The following is a 27,457-nucleotide window of genomic DNA, read 5'->3' as shown; positions in this document are numbered from 1 at the left end:
ATTTTATAAAGAAAATAATTATATATTCTGTTAGAACTCAATGATTATCCTAATTATATTTTAGATTTTTTATATTTAAAATGAGATGTTTATTCTGTATTTGATTGTGTTTATCTGTAATTAGTTACACGAATTCAGATATGGGATGAAATCGAATAGGGATGAACAAGTTTAGGAATTTTTAAAAGTTTTAAAAGTTTTAAGAGTTTTAGTCAACTGTTTTATAAGATAGTATAGATAATTATATATATTTTTCAAAGGCCAACAACTTCAATTAAAATAAGAGAGAGAAACAAAGCTTCTGTAAGACGCGTAACTAACACAAATCAAACAACAATCGAGAACGTCCGAGCACAAAGTGAAGAGAGCAATCAAAGGTCACACAAGACACCAACAACTCGGGAAAACGAATACAACAGAAAAACATAAAAAAAAAAAAAAACAAAGCTAATGGAGAAACAAAACGGGATGAAACAACAAAATTCGACCAAAATCCCCAAAACCAAAGCCATGAAATCAACAAGAAGCAACTCTCAAACGAGCTAAGAGGCCTAACCATCAAGCTCTGGACCCCTACATCGTTCCTTTCACGACTTATTGTCAGATAAAAGGAATCTGATAAATTTATCTGATTTAAATCTAATTACAGTTATATATACAATTAAGTAAATGTGTATGTAGATGCATAAATGTCCACCCTCATCATTTGATTTTAGCTTATTGGAGCACATATCTTGTGAATCAATCAATTGTTTTGGTGCAAATGTTGAATGACCACACCACCACCATAAATCCATGTATTCATTTAATGTTCAACTTTGAATCCCTAAATTTATTACAAACTCCTTTAAAAAAATACATATTATATTGAGTAAATTACATAAGAACTAAAAGTATTTTCATTTGATTTTTTATTTTCAACAACTCAAATTCATATTAAAAAATTGACGTTTCTTAAAAATTTGAACGTTTTTTCTTCTTCAAAAAACACATTTAAAGATAATAGAAGAGTATTTGCGTAATGCAACGAGAATTATCTCGATTTTAGTATTTTTTTTGTTTCAGTTGATGTTATAATATGGTTTTATGTGGTTTGAAAAAAAGATAATGTTTTTATTTTTGAATATAATATAAATATGAAGATATCATAAAAATTTGAAAAATATATATTAATATTAGTGTCAAACTAACAATTTAAAATTTCTTGTTTTTTTGTGTAATTTATTTATTTATTTTTTTTAATTTTTAGTTTAATGATATAACTTTTTATAAAGATAATAATTAAATATTTTGTTAAAACCCTGATTATTCTAATTATATTTTTAGATTTTTGATATTTAAAATGAGATGTTTATTCTCTATTTTATTATGTTTATTTGTAGTTAGTTACATAAATTCAATCATGAAGCTTTAATCAATTGTATTTACGCATAATTTACTAACCCTTAAATAAATTCTTTTAGATTATAGATGTTGCATTTTGAAAATAAATTTTTTCTTCCAATTTTTTTGAAAGAAAAATATATATTTTCAAAACCGAATAAAAATAATTTCATTTTTAATGCTTTAAGTCTTCTATTAATTCCTGCAAGTAAGACACTGGATACACATGATTTGATAACAGATCATAAGACATTTGTAAAGATCCAAGAAAACCACAAGAGTGGTGCTTGATTGGTTTGAGCTTGGTTTCAAAGATCAAAAGTACCAGGAGGTCCCATGTTCAAATCCAAGGAGAAATAAAAATCCCCTTGTGACCACGGAGGTTCAAATGCAGTAACTCCGGGCTATCTACAAAGCAAGTAGTCCCCCTGGGATTAGTCGGCTCGCATAGCGAGCTGAATATCCAGGTTAATCAAAAAAAAAAATCCAAGAACAAAATTTATCAGATAAACAAATCAAACAAAACCAAGTTAAGCCAGTAAATCTGATTAGAAAGTAGAGTTTGGATGGTAAAATATATGCAAACCTGTTCAGTTATTTACCTGAAAAAATAAAGTGATTGTATTTCTTTGACAATGTTGTAAATGGGAAGTAAAGGAAGAAGGCATTGATTTTGAGGTTCCCACCCTGTGAATAATAATAAGACAAAAAGCCAAAAGAAAGGAAATGACATTATAATTACATACACACATATGACATGAATCCTTACCCCTTTAGAATACTATTTGGATCATGACCTTTGCTGGCCCTTTAAGCTAAGCAAACTCTCCACATTGCTTTTCACTTTCCCTCCTCTGGGATAATTCAACTCAAATTATAATCATCTCAATAATAATTATACCACAATTCGATACTTTACTACACAACTTGTCTTAACAGTTAATCATGTTTAATTTACAGCTACTGCTATATGCACATCTATTTATGTCAAAATCTGATCGTATCGTAAGTATTGATATTGATGTGTGTGAGGTGGAAATTAGCATGTAGGTGTGCATTTAACGTACCCTTAGTTTACCGTCTCTGCATTGCCACAACAATTAAGTAGTTAGGCACGAGGGATGTCTCCACTTCATATCTGTCATGTTGTCATCTTTTATGTATGAGCAAGGGGTTGGATTAAATGCACCATTACTTACTAATTTCCTACTCACACACATCGATATCAAATATCATTTTTTACATTTTCAATTCATGATTTGATCTGATTCTGACATATATGGGGGTGCATACAACAACACCCTGTAAGCAATTGATGTTGAGACAGTCCACCTAGACAGAGGGAGACACTACAATTGAGGGGTATGCGGGACAAGACGAGACAAAACCATACAAAACTTGTCCCATGTTTGACGCGACATTAGAATGGGATATGACATGACATGCGTGAGACAAAAATGCATTTTTACGGTTCCACCAAAACATGTGGAACAAATAGCATTGAGATTGAACAATATTGATAAATTACTAAATTACCCATATCAAATTAAAACCCTAGAACCTTGTAGAATTCTTTCACCCCTTACCTCACCATTGCCTGTACTGTATTGTCCTATCTTGTCCAGTCTCATCCGCGTACCAAACGCACCAGTGTGCACACCAAAGAAGAGACATCCTATTGGGAAGGAACATAAGATTTTGACATGGAAAAGCCAGCTGGGGTAGTATAGACAAATAGCCACTAAGTTATCATGGATGAAATAGTAGAACCAATGGCCATCATTTTGCTCCCCTTTCAAGAGTTCAATGCTTTCACAAAAACTAAGGGCAAGGCAACCACCAATAAACCAAGAAGACCTCTATAAATACCACCCCAAGACCACCCACATCACAATACCAATAGATACTGCTACATTCTTAGCCATTTTGAGTCCCACAAAAACATCAAGAAACTCAGAATGACCCAAATCCAATTCCTACTACTTCTCTTTGTTACTGTTATTTCCTTCACTACTAATAGAGCTCAAGATAGAGCTCCTCATGGACTCGCCCACGAGAACCCAATGGCTTTCTCACCATCCGCCTACGATTTCTTCCACCCGAAAGTGGTGCCACCAAGCATTCAAGACCCGTGTGATGGGTCCAATTGCGCACCATTTCCCATAGCTGCTACAGTGCAATCGAGCTTAGCGCAGGAAAGCAGATCGAGATACGAGAAGAATGGGAGTAAAGTTGGAGCCGGAGGCATTGCTGGTGTGATATTTGGGTTTGTATTCGTGGTTCTCCTAGCTATGGGTACCTACTATGTGGTGATCACTCGTCGAACCAACTCAAGACGAAAAAATACAGTTCTACCATCCGCTTGATGTGCTTAAAGATGAGCCTATAATTTAGTAGATTCTGATCTATTTGTTCTGTCACTTCCCACTTCTTTTGTAACTTTAGAATACGAAATGTAACATCTTTATTAGTAATTAATGCATGTAGTTCTGTATTATATGTCTCTGAAACTGGTCATCCTAAAGCTAAAGCAAGTTATAGTTACAGGAGGTAAAACAGTTAAAAAATACCCAATGACCTAAAGAGCACCGAAGAAATGTAATGCAGAACTAGCTTCGTCTTTCTTACCTTCGTTACATGAAGCAAAGGTTATAAATTACAATGCATAAAGAGGATCACTTGAATGACATACCATAAAATGTATCAGCATCAAGATCTGCACAACCAAATAACAAGAGTGCAAAAAATCTAGATCAGTATGTCGTGTGCTCATTAAACAATTTTCTAACAAGAAATTAACTAAAGTAGCCAGTTAAATCTATCTATGTTGTATATAAATGCTCCGTATATAGGAACAATGGTAATTTTTGCATCGAAAGACTTGATTGGCGATAGTCTGAAACAAAAAAACGAACTGATAAAGTTTAACCATGGAACTGGCAAATATATGGCCAGATATTAATGACACAGCCCTGGGTGGCTTTCACTATGTGAAAATGTCAGGAAGGCCATTGCTTATATAGCTCTTACAAGCATGAATCAAAACGTCTTCCTGTATCGATTTTGTAATGGTAATGCATCCCTACCATCGTCACGAGCTAAGCATCTGGATTGCTGGTCCAAAAGTCTGATCCACTGCTTTGTTCCAATAATGCCCAAACTCAAATCGAGATTTATTTCCACAATTAGGCTCTTTCATCTGTTCAAGATAAAAACTTGAGCATCAATAAAGAAAACGACGTTACTACTCCTATGCATCAAACTCTACATCTTTCAACTTTAACCATGGAACTGATGGAAGACTGGAGGTCATACATTTATGAAATTCATCTATGCAGCAAAAAGAAATCTGACAGGAAGGCAAAGCATAAACTAGTAATGAAACTAGCTACGGCAGATGTCCCCAATCGAACTCAGCCTTGAGCTGTTCAAACCAACTATTTTACCAACTCGGCTTTACCGACACTATACTTTTCTATCATCTACTCAGATTTGATTTATATCCTCCCTGTCTCTAAAAATACAGACTCTACCATGACATATAATTTTGGTTTGGTTATTCAAATTCGAGACAGCATTTCAGGAACACCAAAGTTTGCTCTTGAATTTATCTGATCTCGAGTAATAGTTAACATACACATCAACATTCTAGCTTAATATACCAGTCTCACACTTCACATGTTAGTATACGATTAAGTCTAGATAACAAAAATTCTTGCATCAGTTGGTTGATTTCTCAATTAGATAAGAATTTTTTCATCAGAAGCTAGGACAATTGTCAATCTATGAAACCCTTATAACACCGCCTTCCCTTGCAATAATCTCATATCTGTTTAAACAAAAAGATGGCTAGTGTTCCAGGTAATACAAATTCTATATAGAGGGAGTAATTTCTAAAGAACCTTTTGATGCCAGTCATTGATATTTAACTACTACAATTAGATCATAAAGGCTGCGTTCGGTACATGGGACCAGACAGGAAAAAAAAAACTCAGTCAGACATGGAACAAAACAAAAACTAATTGTTTCACGTTTGGCCCGACATGGGGTAGAACAAGAACTTGGAGTACATATTTGGTCTTCCATTTTTTTTTCCCTATATGTAGGTTGCCAATGTTTTCATAAAGAGTGGGCATATTTAAATTCTCACATTTATTTTACTTTGTAGATGTTTGCTATGGAACCTAATTTTAGACTTTACATTGGAAACTTTGTGGATCAAACTCTCAGATCTCAACTCTCTCTTCTTTGTACTATACTACTAAAGCTTTTGACAATAACAAAATTGTTGGTGATTTTAGCGTCTATCAATTAATTTAGTGTGATTATGATTTACATGAGATTTATTAGGTGATTAGGCAAACATAAGTGAGTTAGGAAGTGCGGAGTGCAGACTCATAAATGTTATCTTTATCACCTGAGATCACCATAAAGCACGGGTGAAGGGGGCGGCGCCCCTAGCAGGGTACAAGGGGCAGAGATAGAGCAAGCAGAGTTCTGGACTTTAGAGTCAGAACTCTAGACCTTAGAGTCAAAACTCTGGACCGAGGAACAGAGTTCTGGGCATTTCTTCCGATTCTAATATAGTTCTAACTGCTCCCAAATATTATCTGGCCTAGCAGTTATAACCGCTGGTAACCGGAGATCTCTCATATAAATATGTAACCGGGAATTTGTGTTTATTTAAGGACTCGATCTCACACCCTTTGAGATAAGAGTTCCTATTAGATTATCCCAATACAAAATTCGTGACACCTAAGGCTGTAAGTGACGAATTATTGTATTTGGAAGATGAATTTTCACGATTCAACGAGACTATCTGGTCCAGAAATCACCTCCAACCCCCAATTCCTAACAAACATCCCAGAAACGACTAAAACCATATATAGAAATACCATGTCCAAAATTTCAGATACCTGTAGTTTACCATGTGTTCGTGTGACGTCGATCCCAGTAGCGGGTAGCATAACAACTTATAGAAAGCTTTAGCAAACCAAATGAATTATAGGCAAACAGTTCGGAGTATTAATTAACCATAAGAAAGAAAATGAAACATACATAAAACTACCATAGAAAGCACGCTAACCATTTACAGAATAGAATGGCCCTATTAACGAATTGATCGTCTTAAAATGGCAACTTAAGCAAATTGTATACCAAAAACCCAATTTTCGGACTCCCTCGCTATACAGGAATATGATAATTGACGAGTGATGGTACCAATTTCAACTAAATCAAATTGAGCACAAAACAATTAATACACACCAAAATTTGAGATCATCTAAATATAACCTCGGATTTAGGTTGATTTTGTGCAATTGTCTTGTAGATGTCTCTGCGCTGCTCAAAGATCATAACTCCGGCGAATGCACTTCCCAGGACAGCGCCAAGTAGACGCTCCTATTTAACACCATTCTAAAAACAATGATCAATCCTGTACCGCTTACATACGGCATACATATATAAAAATACGTACATACACACACATACATATATATATATATACACAGAGAGAGAGAGCGTATGGGTGAGCTGAAGCTGACCTGAGCAAGGATGCTGGCCATGGCGGTTCTCGCCTGTGTGAAAATAAGTGAAATCGAATCTATGATAAAAGTGGATTTGGCAAAATTCGGCGAACAACCAATAAGGAGTGACAAGGAACCAACCGCTTTTGGTTTTTCCCGAAGGATAAAGTTTCACTATTTCCCTCATGTATTCTAGTTTTTTCAATTTGGACCCCCATGTTATCATAAATACATGAGTAAACTACAAATTTAGTCCCTGAAGTTTTGAAATTGCAAGATAACCATTGTAGTTTGTAAAAACGTTCTGATTTGGTCCCTCCCCAAGACTGAAGCACATTTTCATCATTTTATCCATTTTTTTTTTGTCTTTTATGCATTCAAAATCGATTTTATGATTTTAGTCATTGTGATTTTTAAATGGATAAAAAACAAGAAAATCGATAAAAGGAAGAAAATGCCACTCATTCAACAAATTTCTTTGGCGGTCCTTAGAGAAAATAAACCAAATTCGAACGTTTTTACAAACCACGATTATCATCTTGTAATTTCAAAACTGCAAAAATAAAAAAGTGTTATTTTATAAATATTATGGCCAGTGTGATATGACAAAACAAATCATTATATCTCCCTAAAATTGATTAAATACTCATATAATAAAGTCTTTTACACCAAAAATTATGAGATCGTTCATGATAAACGGTATACCAATAAAGCCATTTTCTTTGCATATAATGATGTGATCCATATACTGCCGTCTTCAGTCTGCGTAAAAGGGGCGAAACTTTTATATAAAAGATGAGATCTTTACAATTATCAGTAAAAAGATAAGAAAAACTGCTAAAAAAGAAGATTTTTTTAATATATATATATATATATACACACACACTATTTGTGTTTTTCACAAGACTTTCTTAGCTTAATCACATGTCATTACGAGTCATAAACATAACAAAACAAATTATTAAAAACCATGATGTTTTTTTCTTTTTCACAAACTTTGGTCTAAAAAGCAATATTATACGGACATCCGAAGTCCCCATATAAGGGGGGAAAATGAGTAAATTACGGTTTTCGTGCATCTGATTTGTTGATAATTTCTATTTTCGGTTCTATGCTTTGAAAATTATGATTTTCACCCCTATGGTTTACAATTTATTGTTACTTTCGTTCCTGAACTAGTTCCTACTTTTAAAGTATAAGGGACCAAAACAGTAAATAATTGTAAACCATAGGGATTGGAACAACAAAAAATTGTAAAATCATAAAGATGAAAATGATAATTAGTTACAAACTATAGGGACTAAAACCACAATTTATAAATCATAAGGACTAAAAACATAACTTAAAAGGTGAATTGTCAACGCCAGAGGTTCTGTCACCTTTACGTCGTTGCCCAAACCGACGGCGGTTGATAAAAACCTTTCACGTTCAATCTCTTCTTTTCTACGTTTCTTCAATCGCTTTACTTCAAACTGGATCTACAAATCTTGCTTCAATCGATTCTTGCACTTCCACAACAATGGCGATCAACCGACTCCTTCCCCTATTCGCCTTCGCATTTCTATCCACCATCGCCGTTTCTTCTTCATATAACCCGGAATTTTCACCCTCGCCGTCTCCCGCTCCACAACTAGGTTCAGATGACTCACCGTCAGTCCCCGAGTCATCCCCTTCGCCTTCAATTGGTTTACCACCTGCGCCTCCACCGTCAGATCTGTCTCCGTCTCCGTCATTGGATGTGTTTTCGCCTCCGTCTTCTTCTCCGGCGCCATCGCCGTCTTATTTCTCTGCACCGTCACCGTCACCGTCTGAGGCTAGTGATATATCCGCTGATGTGAAGAATATTGACGAAACCATGGACTCGTCTCCTGGAGGAATGAGCGGAGGGAAGAAGGCAGGGGTTGCGTTTGGAGTGATCGCTGCCGCGTTTTTCGTTGGATTTGGTGGAATTCTGTACCGGAAGCGCCAACAGAATATTCGACGAGCGCAGTACAGTTACGCTGCAAGAAGCGATTTCCTGTAGATAAGTTTCGAAATTCGAATTTGAGTTGGAACACATCACTACACATAGATCTAGATCTACAGATTCAAAGTATCATATCATACGATTAAACATTCATAGCGTCGTTTTCACATGCCAATAACAATTTTCCGCTACTCCGAGTTGTTAGTTAGAGATGATCATCATTGTTAATTGTGCGTTCATGATAGAATCAAATTGATCAAGTGATGATCATCCTAATAACAAATTTTAAACATAAATGATAATCTGAATATTAATGGCTTTGATTTATTTCTTGATGATTTCTGTTGTTATGCTATTGTTTCATGTTATCATTATCTTGGTATGGTCATCATCAAATTCTTTATGATGATCGTAGTTGATGGTTATAAGACTTCCGTCATTCATTCATTCTTGATTCTTCCATGTCGATAAAGAATTTGTCAGTCTTTTTTCCTTCAAAGACTCAAAATGAAACCCCTGAAATGAAATTCTTGCTTCCATTTGTAGGGGGGCAAATTAAAAGCATTTTTTCAGTTGGATTGGTCCAAAAGCATGCATTACTTTACTCTCTTTATGGCGCCTTAAAGGAAGCATATATGCCCGCTTTTGAATCTGAATTTTATTTATTTTTTATGTTTAGATGATTGGTAAATTTTGGTTTGTTGTAGATTTCGGATTTGGTTTATGGGGTGCTGAAATTATTGATTCGTGTATTATATTGATTGTCATTTTATCATTTGTAATAGCAATCTTTAATAGCTTCTTTAAAATAGAAAAAAATTAACTTTTTATTCTCTAAAATGTTACAACAACTTTACTATTTTTCTTTAAGTTTTTTTTTCCCGCCCAAATTACCTTTTTAATTTTTTTTTCTTTTGGCCTGAAAACAAACTTTACAAACCACAAGAACGGTGTCTGATTGATTTAAGCTTGGTTCCAAAGATCAAAAGTATTTGAAGGTCCCAAGTTCAAATGCAAAAATGAATAAAAATGCTCTTGTGGTCACGGAGGTTCAAATGTGGTAACTCCGGGTTATTTGCAAAACAGGTGGTCGGTCTGGGATTAGTCGGCTTGCATAGCGGATTGAATATCCAGGTTAATAAAAAAACTGTACGCGGTTTTAAATTATTTTTCTTTTTCTTTTGGCCTGAAAACAAACTTTACGCAAAAACTATCCTTCTACATAAAGTTTTATTGTTACCTTTGGCTATTTAAGAAAAATGGCTCCTAAAATAGCTAGAATGTGAAATCAATTTATGAAATAGCTATTTTGTGTAAATTTCCCTAAAATGAAGAATAAAAAGTCAAAATCTTCTACATTTTAGATATTACAATACAATTATTGTTATAATATTCAATATAATTCATAAAACATTATTTTCCTTCTAAACGTTTAATTTTAAAAATTCTCGGTGGTAGAATGAATAAAAGATAACTTATCTTTCCTGATCAACATATATCATGTTTCAGAAAAATAACATATCAAAATAATACGGCAAAATATTTCACAGAAACCGATAATCAACAGAAGACTCGCTTTTCTTAAACACACAAATTTGATCAATAGAATCGAGAAAAACGAAAAAAATCACAATAATACGATAAATATATTAAAAAGAAACAAGAACAGAATAATACATCAACACCTCACTTTTCTTTACCTTCTTATGACATGAATAAATGCCACAAACTTGGCTGCAAACTCTCCTTCCATTCAAATGATTATGTTTTCATCTCCTCGAAAGAAGATGATGAACATGGTGTCTGCTAAATGCTAATTCAACAGCATATTCTACATGTCTTTGACCTCACACCAGTGGTCAACATATTTAACAAACATAACATCATGAAATTGTATTAGTTATGGTACCTTGACCAAAGTCAAACTCTTCAAGATTTTGCATTTGGCTCTCCTGCTTCTACTAGAGAATGCCTCTCCAATATTGAAATGGTCTCTTCTTTGGCACTGCCCACATAACACAACAAATACTCAAAACCTTTACTGATTTGTCGATCCAAGTTTGTTGGAAAACAATGATTCCACATAAAAGCATAAAACCAAACCAAACGGACCCAGTAAATTGTCCTTAGAAGTAAACCATCTGAAGACCCCTTGCGTGCAAAACAAAAATTAACCGAAACAAGGGAACAAGTTATAAGTGTGTGTGTGTGCAAACGATTTACGGGTCTAGTAGACAGTTATGTAATAAGACTGACAAGAAGTAATGCAAAGCCTTTTCTATTGGTATTCCAATAATAAAAAGGAACTAGGCTATCTTTGTTTTCATCCAATACCAAATTCACAATTATGTAAAAAGAATCAAAGCAACAACTATCTGTATCCTTTGGGATGGAGAAATTGTATGCGAAAATCCTACCCCTATACCCTGCGTTCGAGTGAGATATATAGAGTTTGTTTGGTTTGGTATTCAAAGCAACGACTATGCATGCAAGTTGATTGGTAAAGCATGTATAAATGTATTCAGTAGGCTCTTCTGGACAACAATGAAAACAGATATTAGATTTCAAATCTTACCTCCCTGGTCTCAAAATCTTGTATTTTCCAAGCATAGTGAGGTCCACAACGGTTGATCCTGCACGGCCTGCTGGAAGGATACCACCATCATAAACGAATGTACAGTTTTCCCACAGATTCTTGAAATCTTTGATGTCTACGCTACTTGGTAGTCCGCTAAGGTTTGCACTAGTCAGGGCCAGTGCAGTTCCAGAGCCACGGGCAATCATCCGGATGAAGTCAGAGTCAGGTACTCGAACTCCTATGCTATCTAATCCAGGGTTTAAAGACTTCTCAAGAATACTCGATTCTCCTGAAAAGAAACAAAGTTATAGCCATCTCTAGCCAATAGATTATAGATGATAACATGCAAATAGATAATTGGACTTCCCAAATAAGGAAATGTTGCAGTTTTTTTTGATAGCCTGAAAAGAAAAGTATTGCAATATTTACGGGGCAGCGGGAGTATGAAATTACAATAGGGCCTGCAGAGAATGGCTTCCTTAACACAAATGAAGGAAATACAGACCTCTTGTTAGCACCACAGTTACTGGCCCTGGAAGGAGACCTTCAAGCAAGCCAGGAGGTAGATGGTCTGTGACCGCAAACCGTCCTATATCACTTACATCCCCAACACAGATCGCTAAAGGGCTAGTGTGCTTGCGCCCTTTGATTTCATATATTCTATTAACTGCCTCTACAGAACTGCACCAAATGTCCACATAATACTATAAGCTGAAGTTGCTATATGCTTGAAATGTTTACTGATTATTGGACCTTTTAGTAGCATTTAATGCTTGAAATATTTACTGATCAAGGGCCTGTTTGCTGTCATTTGATTCGTGGAGTTTGCTAAGATTAGCAATTAATCATTGAGCGATCAAGATTTCCAACCCAAATAATATACAATTACCATCTAAAACTTGTAATTGATTCATTGAAGCAAAACGTCGAACATGTAGAGTACATCCACAAATTCAAAGAAAATGTCATACCAAGCATCACAAGAGAAACCATATAGCGTATCAGTGGGGACAGCTATAACCTTTCCAGCTCTTAAAGCTTCAATCGCTTCATCAGCATAAACCTCCGTCGCAGGTCGAACGATCCCAGACCTAGTTTCAATACCCTCATCGCATCTCTCCAAACTCCACGCCATTTTTCTTATCGTTCCTCCTCGAAGTCCCTTGTTCTGTTGAAGAATTGTCGGAAATCCAAGCTTGCATACACCTGAACGTATACCCATAAGAAGTGAATCCCAAATTGAGGATTAAAACAACAAATCCCATAGTAGAAAAAGTTAAACTTTGAAACGAAAGTATGATGGAAGAGCACCTCGAGTAGGGTTTAAGAGAGGAAATCGAGAGGCTATCTTGGTGGGATTCAGTATATACATAAATAATATCCCTCCTTTGCTGACTCGCGGCGGATTGTTGGCCGGCGGCGACGCCTTTGTTTGTCAGTAAGATAGAGATTCAGTGGAAGGAAAGAGAGACAAACGGATTGGGGGACGATTCCTCCATTTTTGGAACCAAATCTCTATGTGCCCCTTGAAATAACCGTGAACATCAAGCGACTACTATAAATAACAATTTTGAATGGATTTATTTATTCAATTAAAGTTTAATTAATAAAATTTTAACTTTAATTTTTATGATGTTGGTACAACACCGTATGTACCAACTGAAAAAAAGTTGGTACCAATTTAATTGGTATCAAATATAATTGTGATATATGATATAAAAAATTTCATATCAATTGTAATTGGTTGGTATATTAGCATATAAAAAAAATGATGTTCATCTCTATTTTTAGATAAAATATTAATAGAAAATATTAAGAAAAGTGAAAAATATGAGAGTTTTAATGACTGTCGGATTAAACGATTAAAATTGTTATTATTAAAAATGTGGTTGAAATTTTATCTAAAGTTCGAGAATAAATAGTAAATATCATACAAATTAGGGGTTGAAAAAAATGACTCAATCCGTTAACCCAACTCAAACCTACCTTAAAATTAGCAGGTTGGTTAATTGGGTTGAGATTTTCAACCTATTTAAATAAATGGGTCTATCCGACTAACTCATTAAATAAATGGGTTAGGTTAGGTTGAATTTTTCAATCTGTTTTCAACTCATTTAAAATATTATATAATTTTATTTTATTCTTAATATTATGTTTAGTATTCTAATTTTTAATTTTGTTTTATTCTTAATTATAAATCTTACCATCGTAAGATGAAACTCTAAATTTCAATGCCCTTCATTACTCTGAATCATCATAAAACCCTAAGAAAACATTTTAGTCCATTACTCTATTATCGTCTCCAAAGTACAATCCAACTTATTTTGAACAATATATTTGTTGTGGTTGTGTTTTATTCAAACTTTGAACAATTTATTTGTATTTGCGATTGTGTTTTATTAAAAAAATTAAATAGTCTAGTTCTTTTTTTATTTAAAATTTTAAAATTAAATGGGTCAACTCGGGTTCAACCCATTTATTTAACAGGTTGAGTTAAGAAAATCGTAAGCAGGTCAACCCACTGTCAACCCATTTAAGTAACAGGTTGGGTTGGATTGGATTGAAAAATCTCAACCCATTTAATTAAATTGATTGGGTTGGGTTGGGTTAAGATTTTTAACATGTTTAATAAATGAGTTGAACCCGAACTCAACCCAACCTGACTCATTGTCACCCCTAATACAAATAATTCAACCCATAAATCAAACCAAACTGAAGAAACACATTAAATCTGAACTCATACTTTAAAAATCAGGAATACAATTTGCATGGTCAATATCACATTTTAATCCTTTATTTTCTCTGAAGTTATGAAATCCCCATTCTTCAAAGCTAACACAAATTAAGCCAACTTAACTCATTCTATAAGCTCGAAGTTTTATGGTTTTCCGTACAGTGAGGGGGAGATGGTGGTGGTGGTGGCGGCGGCGGGGGGCATGATAATGATGTGACATGATCATGTTGTGGTTCTACATACAAAAGAACATCCGGAGAAGCTATATAGGATGGTGGCGGCGGCGGCGGTAGTGATGGAAGTGGAGTTTCTGATGGTGGTGCGATTTCGACACTCAAAGAATCATGTTGTTGATTAGATCTGTCGTGCCACCATCTTCTCAACCTCAAGACCTCCACAATAATGGACCTACCACATATTGCAACCCCACAACCAGCAAACGTTGCAAGAAGAATCGATAAAATCGGCTGAACGTGAACCTACATGCCATACAAAAGATTGTCACATGATAGTATGTTTTTGATGTGAAATCATAACGTTTTCTTTTTAATACAACTACAACTGGTTTTTTGAGATATAAAATAAAAAAAGTGGTTATGATCGTCTTTTAGTCGTTTTCGTCGAAGGCTGATGTAAATTTAGAGAATCTTCTTACCATGGAGTAAAATATATGTGCAAAAACTACCACAAATGTGAACTGAATTGACGCATATAACCATGCAAATCTCCGTTCCACTGTGCACAAAAACATTCAGAATCATTAAACGACGAAATATATGAAAGTGGTAAAAGGTAATGTGTCCTTTTTACTTAATTTAACGAGAAATAGAGACAAGACTAATGTAAATGATGAGTCATCGTAGTGCAATTTGCATTAAATTGGATTCAACGTTGTTTCAATTCTTATTTCAAGAAACCAACTTTTAAAATCTCTCATTTCAAGAATTCAGTGACTAAATTCATGTTCTTATAAAGTTCAGTACTTTCATCTTTCGTATAAACTTTAAAAACATCTGTTTACTTGTAATAAAAAGACAAAAGTCAATAATTAATTTGACCTGTAGGCCCCACTAAACTGAGATTTGATAGCATATCTTGTTTATATAACCCACGTTACAAAAAAAATACAGATGGGACTTGTGTATCGAAGAATCCACTTTACAAGCCTGATAACTTTAACCTATAACTGATAAAAAGATGAATATTTTTACAGAATTTACTTTACACTGTATTTTTTCCAAGATTGCTATGCTTTTTGTTTCATGTTTTTGTTGAGGTAGATAACTTACCCATAGCAGAAGAAGTCATGGTTGAGAGAAGACCTAAAACACATGAAAATGGAATTGACAGAGCAATTGAACCTGTACCCATCTTCCCAACCTTCACAACGAAAATATTTTTAATCAACATGAATTTAATCGAAAAGGGTATTTTTGCGAAGTAAATTCGTTTAAATCGGACTAAATTTCACGTAAAATTGGTATAAATCTTTACCAGAAGTTGCTCAAGAAAGCAAAAGTATGCAATCATGCTAACAATAACAAGAACCGGCATTTCTTGCCACACCCTATAGATATCACTGCCCAAATCAAAGTAATGTCGATATTAGATGTTAAAACTAGACGTTAATTCATTGCAACAAAATTGGGTTTATAGGACGTTAACAATTTCTAAGCGTTTTAATAGACTGTTTTATAAGATACAAATTATATGACCAAAAAACAAAGCATCTTATTTAAAGGTGTTGTAATAAGCTTATATGATGCTTTTAGACTTCTTAATAGGCTTTTAAGGATACTTTTAATTCAAAATTTTCATCAACTATTTTTGTAGGACAATTTTGAGAAGTGTCCTATAAATATATCTATTTTATAGGACATTTTTTCAAGTAATGTCATGTAAAATAGATATAATACAACATTTTTTTGATAAAAATCTTCTAAAAACTTGTAACGACTCCCAAAAACATTCTATAAACTTATTGCAACGTCTTTAGAAAGAACGCTTTATTTTTTGTCTTATAAATTAAGGGGTTGTTTGGTTGGTTTTTCATTAACTTCTGTAGATAAAGTTGTGTGTGTGAATTAATCTTTCTGTATAGATTGAGAAGATTTTTGTTTAAGAATGTTTTTTCATAAGTGAAAGGAGAGTATCTTTTAATTGGAGGGACAGATTTGGAGAAGCTTGATATTTTGCATAAAGCTTCCTCTCAAAAGCTTATTGAATAAGTCACGATCACTAAGACATTATCAAACCGTCATTATAGATAACTGAATAAGTTGCAAGTCTTATTAAGCTCATTTAACTGCTAACAACCCTAAACCCTAACAACCAGGCCCTAAGTCTTATAAAACAATTTATTAGAACGCTTAAATTTTTTTAACGTCTTATAAATCCGATTTTGTTGTACTAAATTTATATTAAAAAAAAGTTTGAAACTTACTTGTATCCGCTAACTTCAATGTGGCGGTCGCCGTCATGGACCGTGGTTGCACCGGTATCTTGGTGTCTAACCGTACTCTGGATTCTTTGAAGCGTAACGGGTAGATTTTGAACGTCTTGATGGCATACATCACAAGTTTTGTTACCTTTTATGCTAAACCATTTTACGGCACATTCTTGATGGGCCAACGCGAGTTCGCCTTTGCAACTGCATTCCATTTTCAAGGTTTCTCCGCCTTCGCATAATTCGATCAAACATATCCTACAAACAGCCTCTTCTTCAGCTATATCGTCACCATCATCTTCATAGAGAACAAACGGTTTATCAGTTACCAGCAAACACAGCTAAAAAAGCAATAAAGATTTGGATACTGAATATGTATAAATGTTCTAATAGACTGATTTACAAGACTTACGTTTATAAGAGCAGATAAAATTGTGTCACATGTAAAAGTGTTACAATAAGTTCAAAAAATTCTTAACAAGTATTTTTGGATTATTTTAAAATAAAGCGTTTTATTAGTCTTTTTATATAATATTTATTTAAAAAAAGTGTCTTATAAAAACATATGTTGTATAAAAAGATGTGTTAATATGATATTTCTCAAAAACGTTTTTAAAAAGCTAATAAGACACTACAAGAAAAATGAGCTTTGACGATGCGTCGTTAACGATAACATGCTTCAGCTACAAGCTATAGCGACAACATGCCGTCGTAAGGTCTATGACCATAAATAGACTTTTAACGACGACAAATTCGTCGCAAGAACCCCTGTTTCTTGTGGTGACATTTTATTTTAACAATTGTCCTAAAAACTTGGTAGGATGCTTTAATATATAATAATATTACATTGTAACACCTTTATATATAATATACAATTGTTTGGTCTTATAAACCTAAGTCAAATAGTCTATTAGAACACTTAAACATCTGTCTTGCGGTGCGGAGAATTACCGGCATGATAATCGGTAGAAGTAGGGATCGATGTTTTAGCATCAATATCTTTCGCTCGTGGAGTTGAGGGGATCACACGAAAAAACGAATCCATTCTCTTGACATTTGTGTTTTCATTGATGATCGGGACAGATTGAGATCGAGCTATACACTCGTGAACTTTAGTCTACAGATATTCACAGAAAAGAAAAAGGAAACCATTCACATGTGAATATAGGTTCCATTCATCTATTCACTTGCTGTTTATGACTAAAATGACAGAACTAAAGGGCCAAAAACCAATCCACTGACCTGCAAATTAAGCGAACCGCCTGCTCTTCTCAATCCGGACTCTCGATCTGAATGTTCAATCAGAGCAAAAGGTAGAGACGGCGTCATCTTTATTAACATTTTTGTAAGCGACCATGATCTTGCGATTGATGGCTTTTCTTGTGGTATAGAAGCTAAGGCTGCTGGAATTACGATATCTGAAATCGTATTCCTGTTCTTTAAACTCAGTTTTGGTAAAAGACTCGATTTCTTTGATGATTTGGTTTGTGATGAACAAGTGTCGGGTGATGCTAACAGATTAAAATTCACTTTCTTGTGGGAAGGCGTTGGCGTTGGCGGCATCTTTATATGAACAAATTCTTGAGAGGAAGAGGGTTGTAATGTTCTTGATGGTATCTCCAAAACCAGGTTTTGTTCTCTCTGGTCGTTGCCTGAAACTTCGTCTTCAACCTGAAAACGAACAAGAGAAATGAAGATTACTCGATCAAAACCGATAAAGATAAATCCAGAATACTGTATCGAAATTGGGTTTATAGGACGTCAAATATGTTTAAAAATCATACTGGACTGATTTATTGGATTTAAGTTTGTATTACCAAACAATTATGCATCCGATGTAAAAATACTGCAATAAGTTGATGGGTCGTTTTTGGACGTCCTAACAAGTGTTTTAGACACTTTTGGAGTTTAGTCTTTATATATGACATTATATAAACGGTGTTGCTATATGCACCCATTTATGTCATAATCAAGTAAAATTCTGCATTATAAATGTAAAAAATAAGTTATAATGTTAATGTTTGTGATAAAAAAATTAATAGGTATGGGTGCATTTAGCATATCTTTATATAAAAACAAGTGTCTTATAAAAAGATGTGTTATATGATATTTGTCAAAAATATCATATAAAAAACTAATATAATATTTTATTTTAAAAATATTCATAAAAACGTATTAAAATATATACAAACATTATATCAACTTATTGTAATATGTTTACGATTCATAATTTTTAAATGTCACCCACTTTAAATCCTATAAAGGAATTACCATATCTCCAATCTACTTTGAAAAAAATTAAACAATATATAGAATCTTTACGCAATATGAGGTATGGCATAATAAAGTTGTTGCTTTTTTCACAAATATATCTTTATTCGGATAAGTGTTTATCAAGTCACGTTACCTCATCGGATGAATATGGTAAGGACCATGAATCTTACCCGGTAAGAGTGAGACAAGGACCATGAGTCTTACCTGATAAGTGAGAGTGATGACTCTTACCACAGTAAGCACTCACTGGGTAAATTATTGTATATGATGTCGTTTTGGTGGACTAAAATCTTACCCGGTAAATAAACAATAGTGTTAAATTTTACTGACAAACACATAAACGGTACTTTAATTTGGGATAATTTGATGGAAAACTAATGCAAATCCAAATCATTGTGCACTAAAAAAAAGGCAGTTAGGAAGATTATATGAATATGATGCTTATGAAAGCCACAAAGTGACTTCTTTTTCTAAATTTCAAGTCCCACAAAATATGCCCACTAAATATATATTAATTCCAATCACCCCTTAAAAGCTGTAATCAGAGGCCTTTCATTAATTATGCAGATAATATATATAATTTGAAAGCAAGCTCACTTTCATATTCTATATATATAATATATATATATATATAGATATATAATATATATATATATATATATATATATATATATTATGGAGTAAGGGGCCGTTTACTAAACACTTACTTGGTAAGTGTCTAACGCATAAATTTCCTTATTGGATGAACATGAGAAAGGCCAAGAATCTTACTGGGTAAGAGCGATAAGAAAGATGAAGAGTCTTACCCGGTAAGTGAGGATAACGACTCTTACTCAGTTAAGCGTTTACCCAGTAAATTGTTGCATTTGATATGTTTTGATCTACTAAAATCTTACGCATCAAAATAAATTATAGTGTCGACTCCTATAGGTAAGCGCTTACCGGGTAAGCATTTGGGTAAACAGCTCCTAAGTGTTCACTGCTATCCACCTTCTCTTATCTTGTTGGATAACATTTTTAACTATTAAAATGGATTGCTTCTCTTATCCAATAAACATTAACTGGATAAGAGTTTTTTTCCCTCACTTAACGGGTAAGAACCTCATGTTTCTTATTGGATAAGATTCACGTTAACTGTCATGCTCACCCGATAAGATAAATAATTTGATAAGTGTTGACCCAATAAATATTTGATAAATAACTCCTTACAGGAGCTCTCTAAGAAAAAGACAACTACCTACCAATGAAATGTCATGAGTGGTACAAATCTTGAAACCCTATACTTTCTAAAATGCAAGTTGTAGCTTTTTATCAATGTTCAAAACGCGTGGGGCACGGTATGGCAGCAATGTCACGTCTCAAGCCTTAGACGTCATGGTGAGTACTTGATGTTTTTTAAGACGTGATATAAAGCGACAAATTTGTATGTCATATATAGATATATGTTTTCTATATATTATTTAATTAGATAATGATATCAAAAAATGTACATTCATATTAGAAGAAGAAAATCATATAGATTATTATTATAAAAATAGGTTTTTGATTAAATAGTTAAAATAGCACTTAGAAAGGTAATTTTACAACTTCATTTTAATTGTGAGCCTGTAAAGTTTATAAATTTGTGAAACTGTGAATGACGTGATTCGTTAAATCTATAAAAGTGTAAAATCTAAAATTAAAAAGATAAAAACACAAAAAGATTTTTTTTTTTAAAAGTCACGTCTTACAAAAAACGCATGTCGCGGCGCATCATGGCGCGTCTCAAGGCGCCATGGCATGAGTCACGTCTACAGAAATGCTATGGGTCATTTCGTAACGACGGAGACGCGTCTTGCGCCATATCGCGACATGACGCACGTCATGGCTCGTCTTTTTGAACATTGGTTTACATCCCCAAGATAATGTTTCTATTGGATGATGTTCAATGACTCACCAAATCTTACACCAAATTTAATGTAACGCTATTTTTTACACAAAATTCTATATCAATAGGAAAAGATAAAAAAGAAAATATATCTAGAATATTACATTTTGATGTAAGTTTGATGTTACTCATCGTAGTAGATTTATTGGTTGCACTAAATTTTACACTAATTTTTTATGAATTTGGTGTTATCCATTGTATGATGCACTTAAAATGGGAAATTCACAACCACAATGGTGGTGCCTGATTGGTTTGAGCTTGGCTCCAAATGTCAAAAGTACCAGGAGGTCTCAGGTTCAAATCCAATGAGAAATAAAAATCACCTTGTGGCCACGGAGGTTCAAATGCGGTGACTCCGGGCTATCTGCAAAGCAGATGGTCGCCCAGGGATTAGTCGGCTCGTATAGCGAGTTGGATATCCAAGTTAATAAAAAAAATGGGAAATTTACATAAATAGCCAAACCTAATATGTAGTTTCACTTTTTAGCCATTTTCTAACCCAAATTCATTTTTTAGTCAATCCTCATGCAGAAAGCTTGAACATATATGTAAGGATCGGCTTTCACAAAAAAAAAATGTGGTTTATGCGTAAGGATTCCACTTTCTGCATAAAGATTCTTATTAGTTTTTGACTAAAAACCAATCCTTAAACATATGCATAAGCCTTCTGCATAAAAATTAACCAAAAAGTGAATTTAGACCAGAAAAACGAGTAAAAAACTAAAACCCTATTGGCTTATTACTATTTATATGAATTTCCCACTTAAAATACCCTTTATTATCTTCAATTTTATAGTTAAAAAAAAGTGTCTGAATTGGCAGTCAAAAGTGTCTTTATGTAAAAAGAAGTGTCTTAAGTAGCATTGGAAAGGGGTAACATTTCATCCAAGAAGTAGGGAATTTGTTTTAAAGGTATCAATTTCTCCATAAAGTAAAAGATCAAGATCCACTTCAATTTTCATCATCAATTTCCCAATTCAGTTATTCCAAAACCTCTTAATCTCCATGTTCAAATCAAATGAGGAATAAAAATCCCCTTATGGTCACAGAGGTTAAAATGCGGTGACTCCAGGCTATCTGCAAAGCAGGTGATCGTTCTGGGATTAATCATCTCGCATAGCGGGTTGGATATCCAGGTTAATAAAAAAAAACCCTCTTAATCTAAAGTTTCTTATGGACTATGTTTGACCATTAGTGAATAAGCACTCATGTGAATCAACAAAAGCAATATCATCCATATTTTGTAAACATAATTAGAATTAATGGCTGAATATGTGATTTTACATCAACATAATTGTTGTCATTTTGTTTCTAAATTGACTGAAAAATGCTTTCATCCTGATCAGCAACAACTTTTAACAATAACGTGACGTATATACATACTTGGGATCACGTGAGATCAACTTGTTTTCGTGACACCCGTGATACCACTTTTTACACTTGAAACTTCATAGAAAAACACTGTGAAAGTAGAAAAAAACCGAATCTTCACAGCAAAAACACCTTCACAACGTTTTGCTGTGAAGTTTCAAGTGTAAAAAGTTGTCTCACGGGTCTCACGAAAAAAGGTTAGTCTCACGTGATCCCAAGTCTATATATATAACAAATCAAAATGAAAGATTTAATGAAAAAAAGGCAAAGGAAATGAAAACCAACCATGAAAATAGGGACTGAAACATGTTCAGTTTGGGAAGAACTTGAATCATATCCCTCTTCTGCAGATCTAAAACCACCATTTTCTTGAGATTTCATGATTTCATGCAGGAATTTGAGATGGGTTTTGATCTTTTGGGGCCACCCACAAAAATTGATGAAAAATGGTGTGTGTGTGTGTGTGTGTGAGAGAGAGAGAGAGAGAGAGAGAGAGAGAGAGAGAGTGTTTAGAAAGAGAAGGAAGCAAATATGAATGAATTAATATAAAGATGACACCAGTTTATAATGTTATTTTATTATCAATATTTATGAAATCAAGTTTACTGTTACACATAATATATTAAACCAATTTAAGACTAAAAACAACAGATGTCATCCGTACAAAATAACTATTTCCTACTTTCTGTTCCAAAATAAATGTTACGGTCTTTGGGATTCTTCCTTGGTTCTAGTCTTGTAAGGATAGTGTGATTTCTTTATCATTCTTTAAGTTATTTGGGATTAGTCGAGGTGCATACAAACTAGTCCGGACACTCATAGTTAACAAAAAGAAAATGGCAGACGATGAAAAGGACACATACAATTATGGGTGTGGAATTTTTCTATATCAAGATTAAGATTTAAGAATCATACTGAAAAATAGACACTTAGGGTATGTTTGCCTAATGCTGAGGAATGAAAATAGGAATGAACATGAAAATGAATTTTCATTCTCGTCGGTTTAACCAGGAATAAAATTTTGGGTTTTTGAATATATTATAAAAAACCAAACAGTCTTTTATTTTTCATTCTCATTAATTACTGTTTAATACCTCTAACCAAACATCCATTTATATTTATTTTTAAAGAGAAAAACCATAATAAAAATGAGGATTTATGATGAATTGTGTGTATTGAAGTTGGTATTTAATGGTAGGAAGAGCATTGGTATGAGGGTTGGCATTTAATCCTCTCTATCCTCATATGTAACTCGATTCGAATAGGCTTGGCTCGAACTCGAGCTCGACTCGACATATTATAACGAGTCGAGTCAAGCTACCCAATACTCGACTCGAAGAACTCGTGAGTTACTCGATTATTTTATATATAATTAGTTTTAAAATATAATCATTTTTTATGATAAAATTTGTAAAATATAAATAATAAAAAATGTCTTATATTTTTAGATATTTAAACAAAATCATGCATTTTTTAATAATACAAATTAATCAACTATTTTTTATTAAAATCACAATCAAAAAAAGACAAAGAAAAACTATGAAAGTGTTGGTGAAATTGTCCCACATTGGAAGAGAGATGGTAAAGGAAGGGAGAAAAAATGTTATAAAAATATAGGAAGGTGAATGAAATTTCTTTGTCTTTTTTATGATGAAATTTGAAGTTGATCCCTTTAGTTTTATAAAAACTAAGAGAACACCTTTAAATTTTAAAATTTATAAGAGAAGACCCTAAAATTTCATAAATTTCAATGAGTGAGCTTAGTTTGAGCTTGATTTGGTATAAATGCAAATTGCAAACTGCACCTTGTAAGCTCTAAATCACACTTTGCAATGCGATGTGATGCGGTTCAGCGATGTGGATGAACACCCCTAAATGTGGCTATGGAGGGTTCATCTACGATGACTTCAAACCCTTCGTGGTCACCCAGGGGATTAGTCAGTGCGCGTAACCTGACTCAAAACCCACCGTTACCAAAAAAAAAACGAACATATCCAATTATATAATAATTTTCTATAAAGTAAATTAGGGTTTTCGTTCATATTGTTTGTAAAAATTTGTAAGATCTGTCCATTTATTTTTGATACTATGGTTTTTGTTTCTATGATCTTTAATCCTTTGTTGGTTTATTATTAAATATAATGAAAGAGAAGCAATAAAATTGTAGATCAGATTAACGAAAACAACAATTAATTATAAACCATAAAAACATAAAATTAAATAATTAATTAACAATTGACAGAAATACCCTTTATCAAAGGAATTAACAAAATAGTTGGCATTTATAATGCAATAACACATTTTGATTGTAAGATTGGTCCATTTTGCCTTTTTCTTTATTTCATCTTTATCACTACCTACATTCAATCATTAATCTTTGATTATGACCTCCTATTTTGTCATAATAAAATGCTATTTTATGTTATTTTTTATTTTCAAAAAAAAAAAAACTTTATTTTATATGTAATTAAAGAACCATAAAATAAAAAATGTATTAATGAATTTGATTTAAATCTATATACTATATTATAAAATATTTGATGAAAACTATTAAAAATCATTTTTGTTGTATGAAGTATTGTTTATTAATGTGTATTACTTAAAATTCAAGATTACAAGTAAATTGTACGTAAGTACAACTTATTAAGGCTTTATGTTTAAATCTGTGTAACTAACTGTAGATAAACATAATCAAATACTGAAGTATTGTTTATTGATGCACATTACTTAAAATTCAAGATTACAAGAGTATAACGTATTAAGTCTTCATGTTTATAAAAAAAAAAATATAATAAGGATAATAATTGAGTTTTAACAAAATATTTAATTATTATATTTATAAAGAAATATATTATTAAATTAAAAATAAATTACTTTATTATTACCTTAAATTAAATTATAATAAAAAATATTGAATCAAAGAAATTTAACAAAAGAATGTGAACTTTTAAATAGTTAATTTGATACTAATTTCAATATATTTTTTCAAGTTTTTATGATATATTAAAATTTATACTTTATTCAAAAATAAAAATATTATCATTTTTTTTCAAAACCACATAAAAAACCGTACTATAAAATCGACGGAGAAAAATAATAAAACAAAACATCAAAATCGAGATGTATCTCGCTGCAGTATACGAGTACCTTTTTAGTATATCTAAAATATAAATAAGTATAATGTGTCTTGGTTTTATTGGTTGGACAAACATATGATTTTAAAACAACAGATTTCTATTAAAAAAATTGTTACAAATTATTAAAAAAATATATCATATTAAAATTATATATCCATTAAACTTTATAATTGTTTTTTTATGGTAAATTTATTATTGTATATCTGGTTAAAATACAAAAAAAAAAAAAAAAAAAAAAAAAAAAAAAAATCTTAACCCTAAGCTATTTAAGTCATTTCTTGGTATTGTTTTACAAAAAATTCCATAAGTTTCGTATACTTTTTTAATAAATACAGTGTTTAGTATGGAATAAATATAAAATTCATGAAAAAAAAACCAGCAATCTCTCAAGCTCGAGGTGCACTGGTTTGTTACTATTGGCATGATATTTATAAGACAACCTAATATGAAAGGCATAAGTTGCGGTCAACAACCAACATAAAACAAGTACGTATACATACCCTCGTTTGCAGGGTTTTGCATCCCATCAACAGAAAGATGGGGCAAATTTGACACCAAACCGACATAACATTTAATACAAACAATGCCCAAAGTTTTCCGTCACCTAAAACGTCATATTTTGTGTCCTTCAATTTTTCCTCATCATGAATGAGTATTTTTCATCTGTGAAACAGATATACCCCTTCAGTGTTTAATTCTCATGTCGAAAGTGAATTCAAGGGACACCAACATCCACGTTTTTTTTACCTTTACGTGTTACGTATTTGTGGGCCAACAAGTACAGTCAAGAACTGATCACGTCATAGAAGAACAATATCGAACTTGGATTAGCCCTCTTTCAATCTTTTAAAGTTACTTTAATTGTTTTACTTTTTTTAGTGTAACATCTTCTATCAAAATTGTAATCGTAGTGATTGTCCACTTCGATGCTTTTTTTGATTCATCAAAGTTTTGCATGACTAGATGATTGTAGCTTTTGTCGTGTAAAGTGACTACTAAATCTATCTGAAATGGCTCGTTCAGTGGTTACATACAGAATTAAATCTTCACACGCATGGAAGTATTATTAATCAAATATATATATATACATATATATATATATATATGTGTGTGTGTGTGTGTGTGTGTGTGGATGTTCAAACGAGAACAACTTTATTTTACGAGGACACGAGAACACCCTTATCACATATGATAATACGCGTGAGGGGACCCTGTGATATGCGGACGACGTGTTCTACAACTTAGGTCGTGCGAAAGGTTGTCTGCGTCTATGATTTAGCATCACATGTGATGATCTTAATGGATTATAGTATCATATCAACAACAATCTTATCACATGTAATAATACTTGTGATGGGCCTTAGTGGTGTAAGGTTGACTTGACCCACAACCAAGATTGCACCGAAAAAATTGTCTGCGTCTCTGATTTAGTATCACATGTGTATCATATGTGATGGAATAATAATATCACATGTGATTGTCTATAGTAAAATAGTGTTCTCGTAAAATAAAGGTGTTCTCGTTTGAACTTCTATATATATATATATATATATATATAATTGTAATATTACAGATAGATTACAATTATATACAAGCTACGTGTAGATTATGTATGATGTTTCAATTATACCTTTATGTTATATTATTATACAAATGTAATATTTGATTTAACATATAATTTAATAAAAATATTTAAGTATTTATTAGGGTTTTTTTTTAAATTCATAAAATTGTGACAACCTTGAGAATTAATGCATCTTGTGTTTTTTTTTTTTTTCATCTAAGACCTGAATTTAAAATATTAATTAACATATATTTGTTTTACATTTTGTTTATTTCACATGTATTTATACAATGTGAACTTTTTTAATCTGTTTGTGAGACAAAAAAATACACCTAAAAGAGTTTCACATTGTGAATATAATACATATGAAGCAAAACATTGTAAAACAAATATATGTTCATCAATATATTAAATGTCAGCATTAGATGAAAAAAAAAACATTTTCGAACGATCTTATTTAATTATTTTACGAACAATACCTCATATAAAGAAACATTATAAAATTTAATAATAAGTAGGGCTGTAAACGAACCGAACGTTCAGCGAACCGTT

The 27,457-nt window shown here is 32.7% G+C and overlaps 5 protein-coding genes across 7 annotated transcripts; 2 read left to right on the top strand and 3 right to left on the bottom strand.

Moving 5' to 3' along the window:
* Positions 1-1,967: 1,967 nt before the first annotated feature.
* On the bottom strand, positions 1,968-6,990 carry LOC112520498. Of its 3 annotated transcripts, none has more exons than XM_025128941.1 (5): positions 6,927-6,990; positions 6,676-6,783; positions 4,470-4,582; positions 4,076-4,099; positions 1,968-2,070 (listed from the first exon to the last, which is right to left on the bottom strand). In XM_025128941.1, exons 1-3 carry the CDS (start codon positions 6,945-6,947, stop codon positions 4,475-4,477), a joined length of 237 nt encoding a protein of 78 aa, XP_024984709.1. In that variant the 5' UTR covers positions 6,948-6,990; the 3' UTR covers positions 1,968-2,070; positions 4,076-4,099; positions 4,470-4,474. The 3 variants fall into 3 exon arrangements, with proteins under 3 accessions (XP_024984709.1, XP_024984708.1, XP_024984707.1); XM_025128940.1 differs by lacking the exon at positions 1,968-2,070 and adding an exon at positions 2,087-2,237; XM_025128939.1 differs by lacking the exon at positions 1,968-2,070 and having other exon boundaries at positions 3,851-4,099.
* LOC112520497 lies at positions 3,280-3,877 on the top strand. The gene has a single exon (XM_025128938.1). It carries the CDS (start codon positions 3,342-3,344, stop codon positions 3,747-3,749), a length of 408 nt encoding a protein of 135 aa, XP_024984706.1. The 5' UTR covers positions 3,280-3,341; the 3' UTR covers positions 3,750-3,877.
* Positions 6,991-8,427: 1,437 nt separating the features above from the next.
* On the top strand, positions 8,428-8,931 carry LOC112520136 (vegetative cell wall protein gp1-like). The gene has a single exon (XM_025128436.1). It carries the CDS (start codon positions 8,428-8,430, stop codon positions 8,929-8,931), a length of 504 nt encoding a protein of 167 aa, XP_024984204.1.
* A 1,617-nt stretch (positions 8,932-10,548) lies between these two features.
* LOC112519233 (yrdC domain-containing protein, mitochondrial) lies at positions 10,549-12,961 on the bottom strand. Its single transcript, XM_025127250.1, has 5 exons — positions 12,764-12,961; positions 12,424-12,658; positions 11,958-12,133; positions 11,450-11,741; positions 10,549-10,879 (listed from the first exon to the last, which is right to left on the bottom strand). Exons 1-5 carry the CDS (start codon positions 12,822-12,824, stop codon positions 10,804-10,806), a joined length of 840 nt encoding a protein of 279 aa, XP_024983018.1. The 5' UTR covers positions 12,825-12,961; the 3' UTR covers positions 10,549-10,803.
* Positions 12,962-14,203: 1,242 nt separating this feature from the next.
* Positions 14,204-22,585, bottom strand: LOC112520134. The gene is made up of 8 exons (XM_025128435.1): positions 22,490-22,585; positions 17,875-18,303; positions 17,584-17,749; positions 16,630-16,930; positions 15,681-15,753; positions 15,476-15,566; positions 14,842-14,921; positions 14,204-14,665 (listed from the first exon to the last, which is right to left on the bottom strand). Exons 1-8 carry the CDS (start codon positions 22,583-22,585, stop codon positions 14,315-14,317), a joined length of 1,587 nt encoding a protein of 528 aa, XP_024984203.1. The 3' UTR covers positions 14,204-14,314.
* Between the last annotated feature and the right edge of the window lie 4,872 nt (positions 22,586-27,457).

The sequence above is a fragment of the Cynara cardunculus genome (genome assembly GCF_001531365.2).
Source record: "Cynara cardunculus var. scolymus isolate 2C chromosome LG 10, CcrdV1, whole genome shotgun sequence".
NCBI lineage: Eukaryota > Viridiplantae > Streptophyta > Magnoliopsida > Asterales > Asteraceae > Cynara > Cynara cardunculus.
Note: the sequence above shows the minus strand (reverse complement) of the source record. Positions and strands in the feature narration are given on the sequence as shown.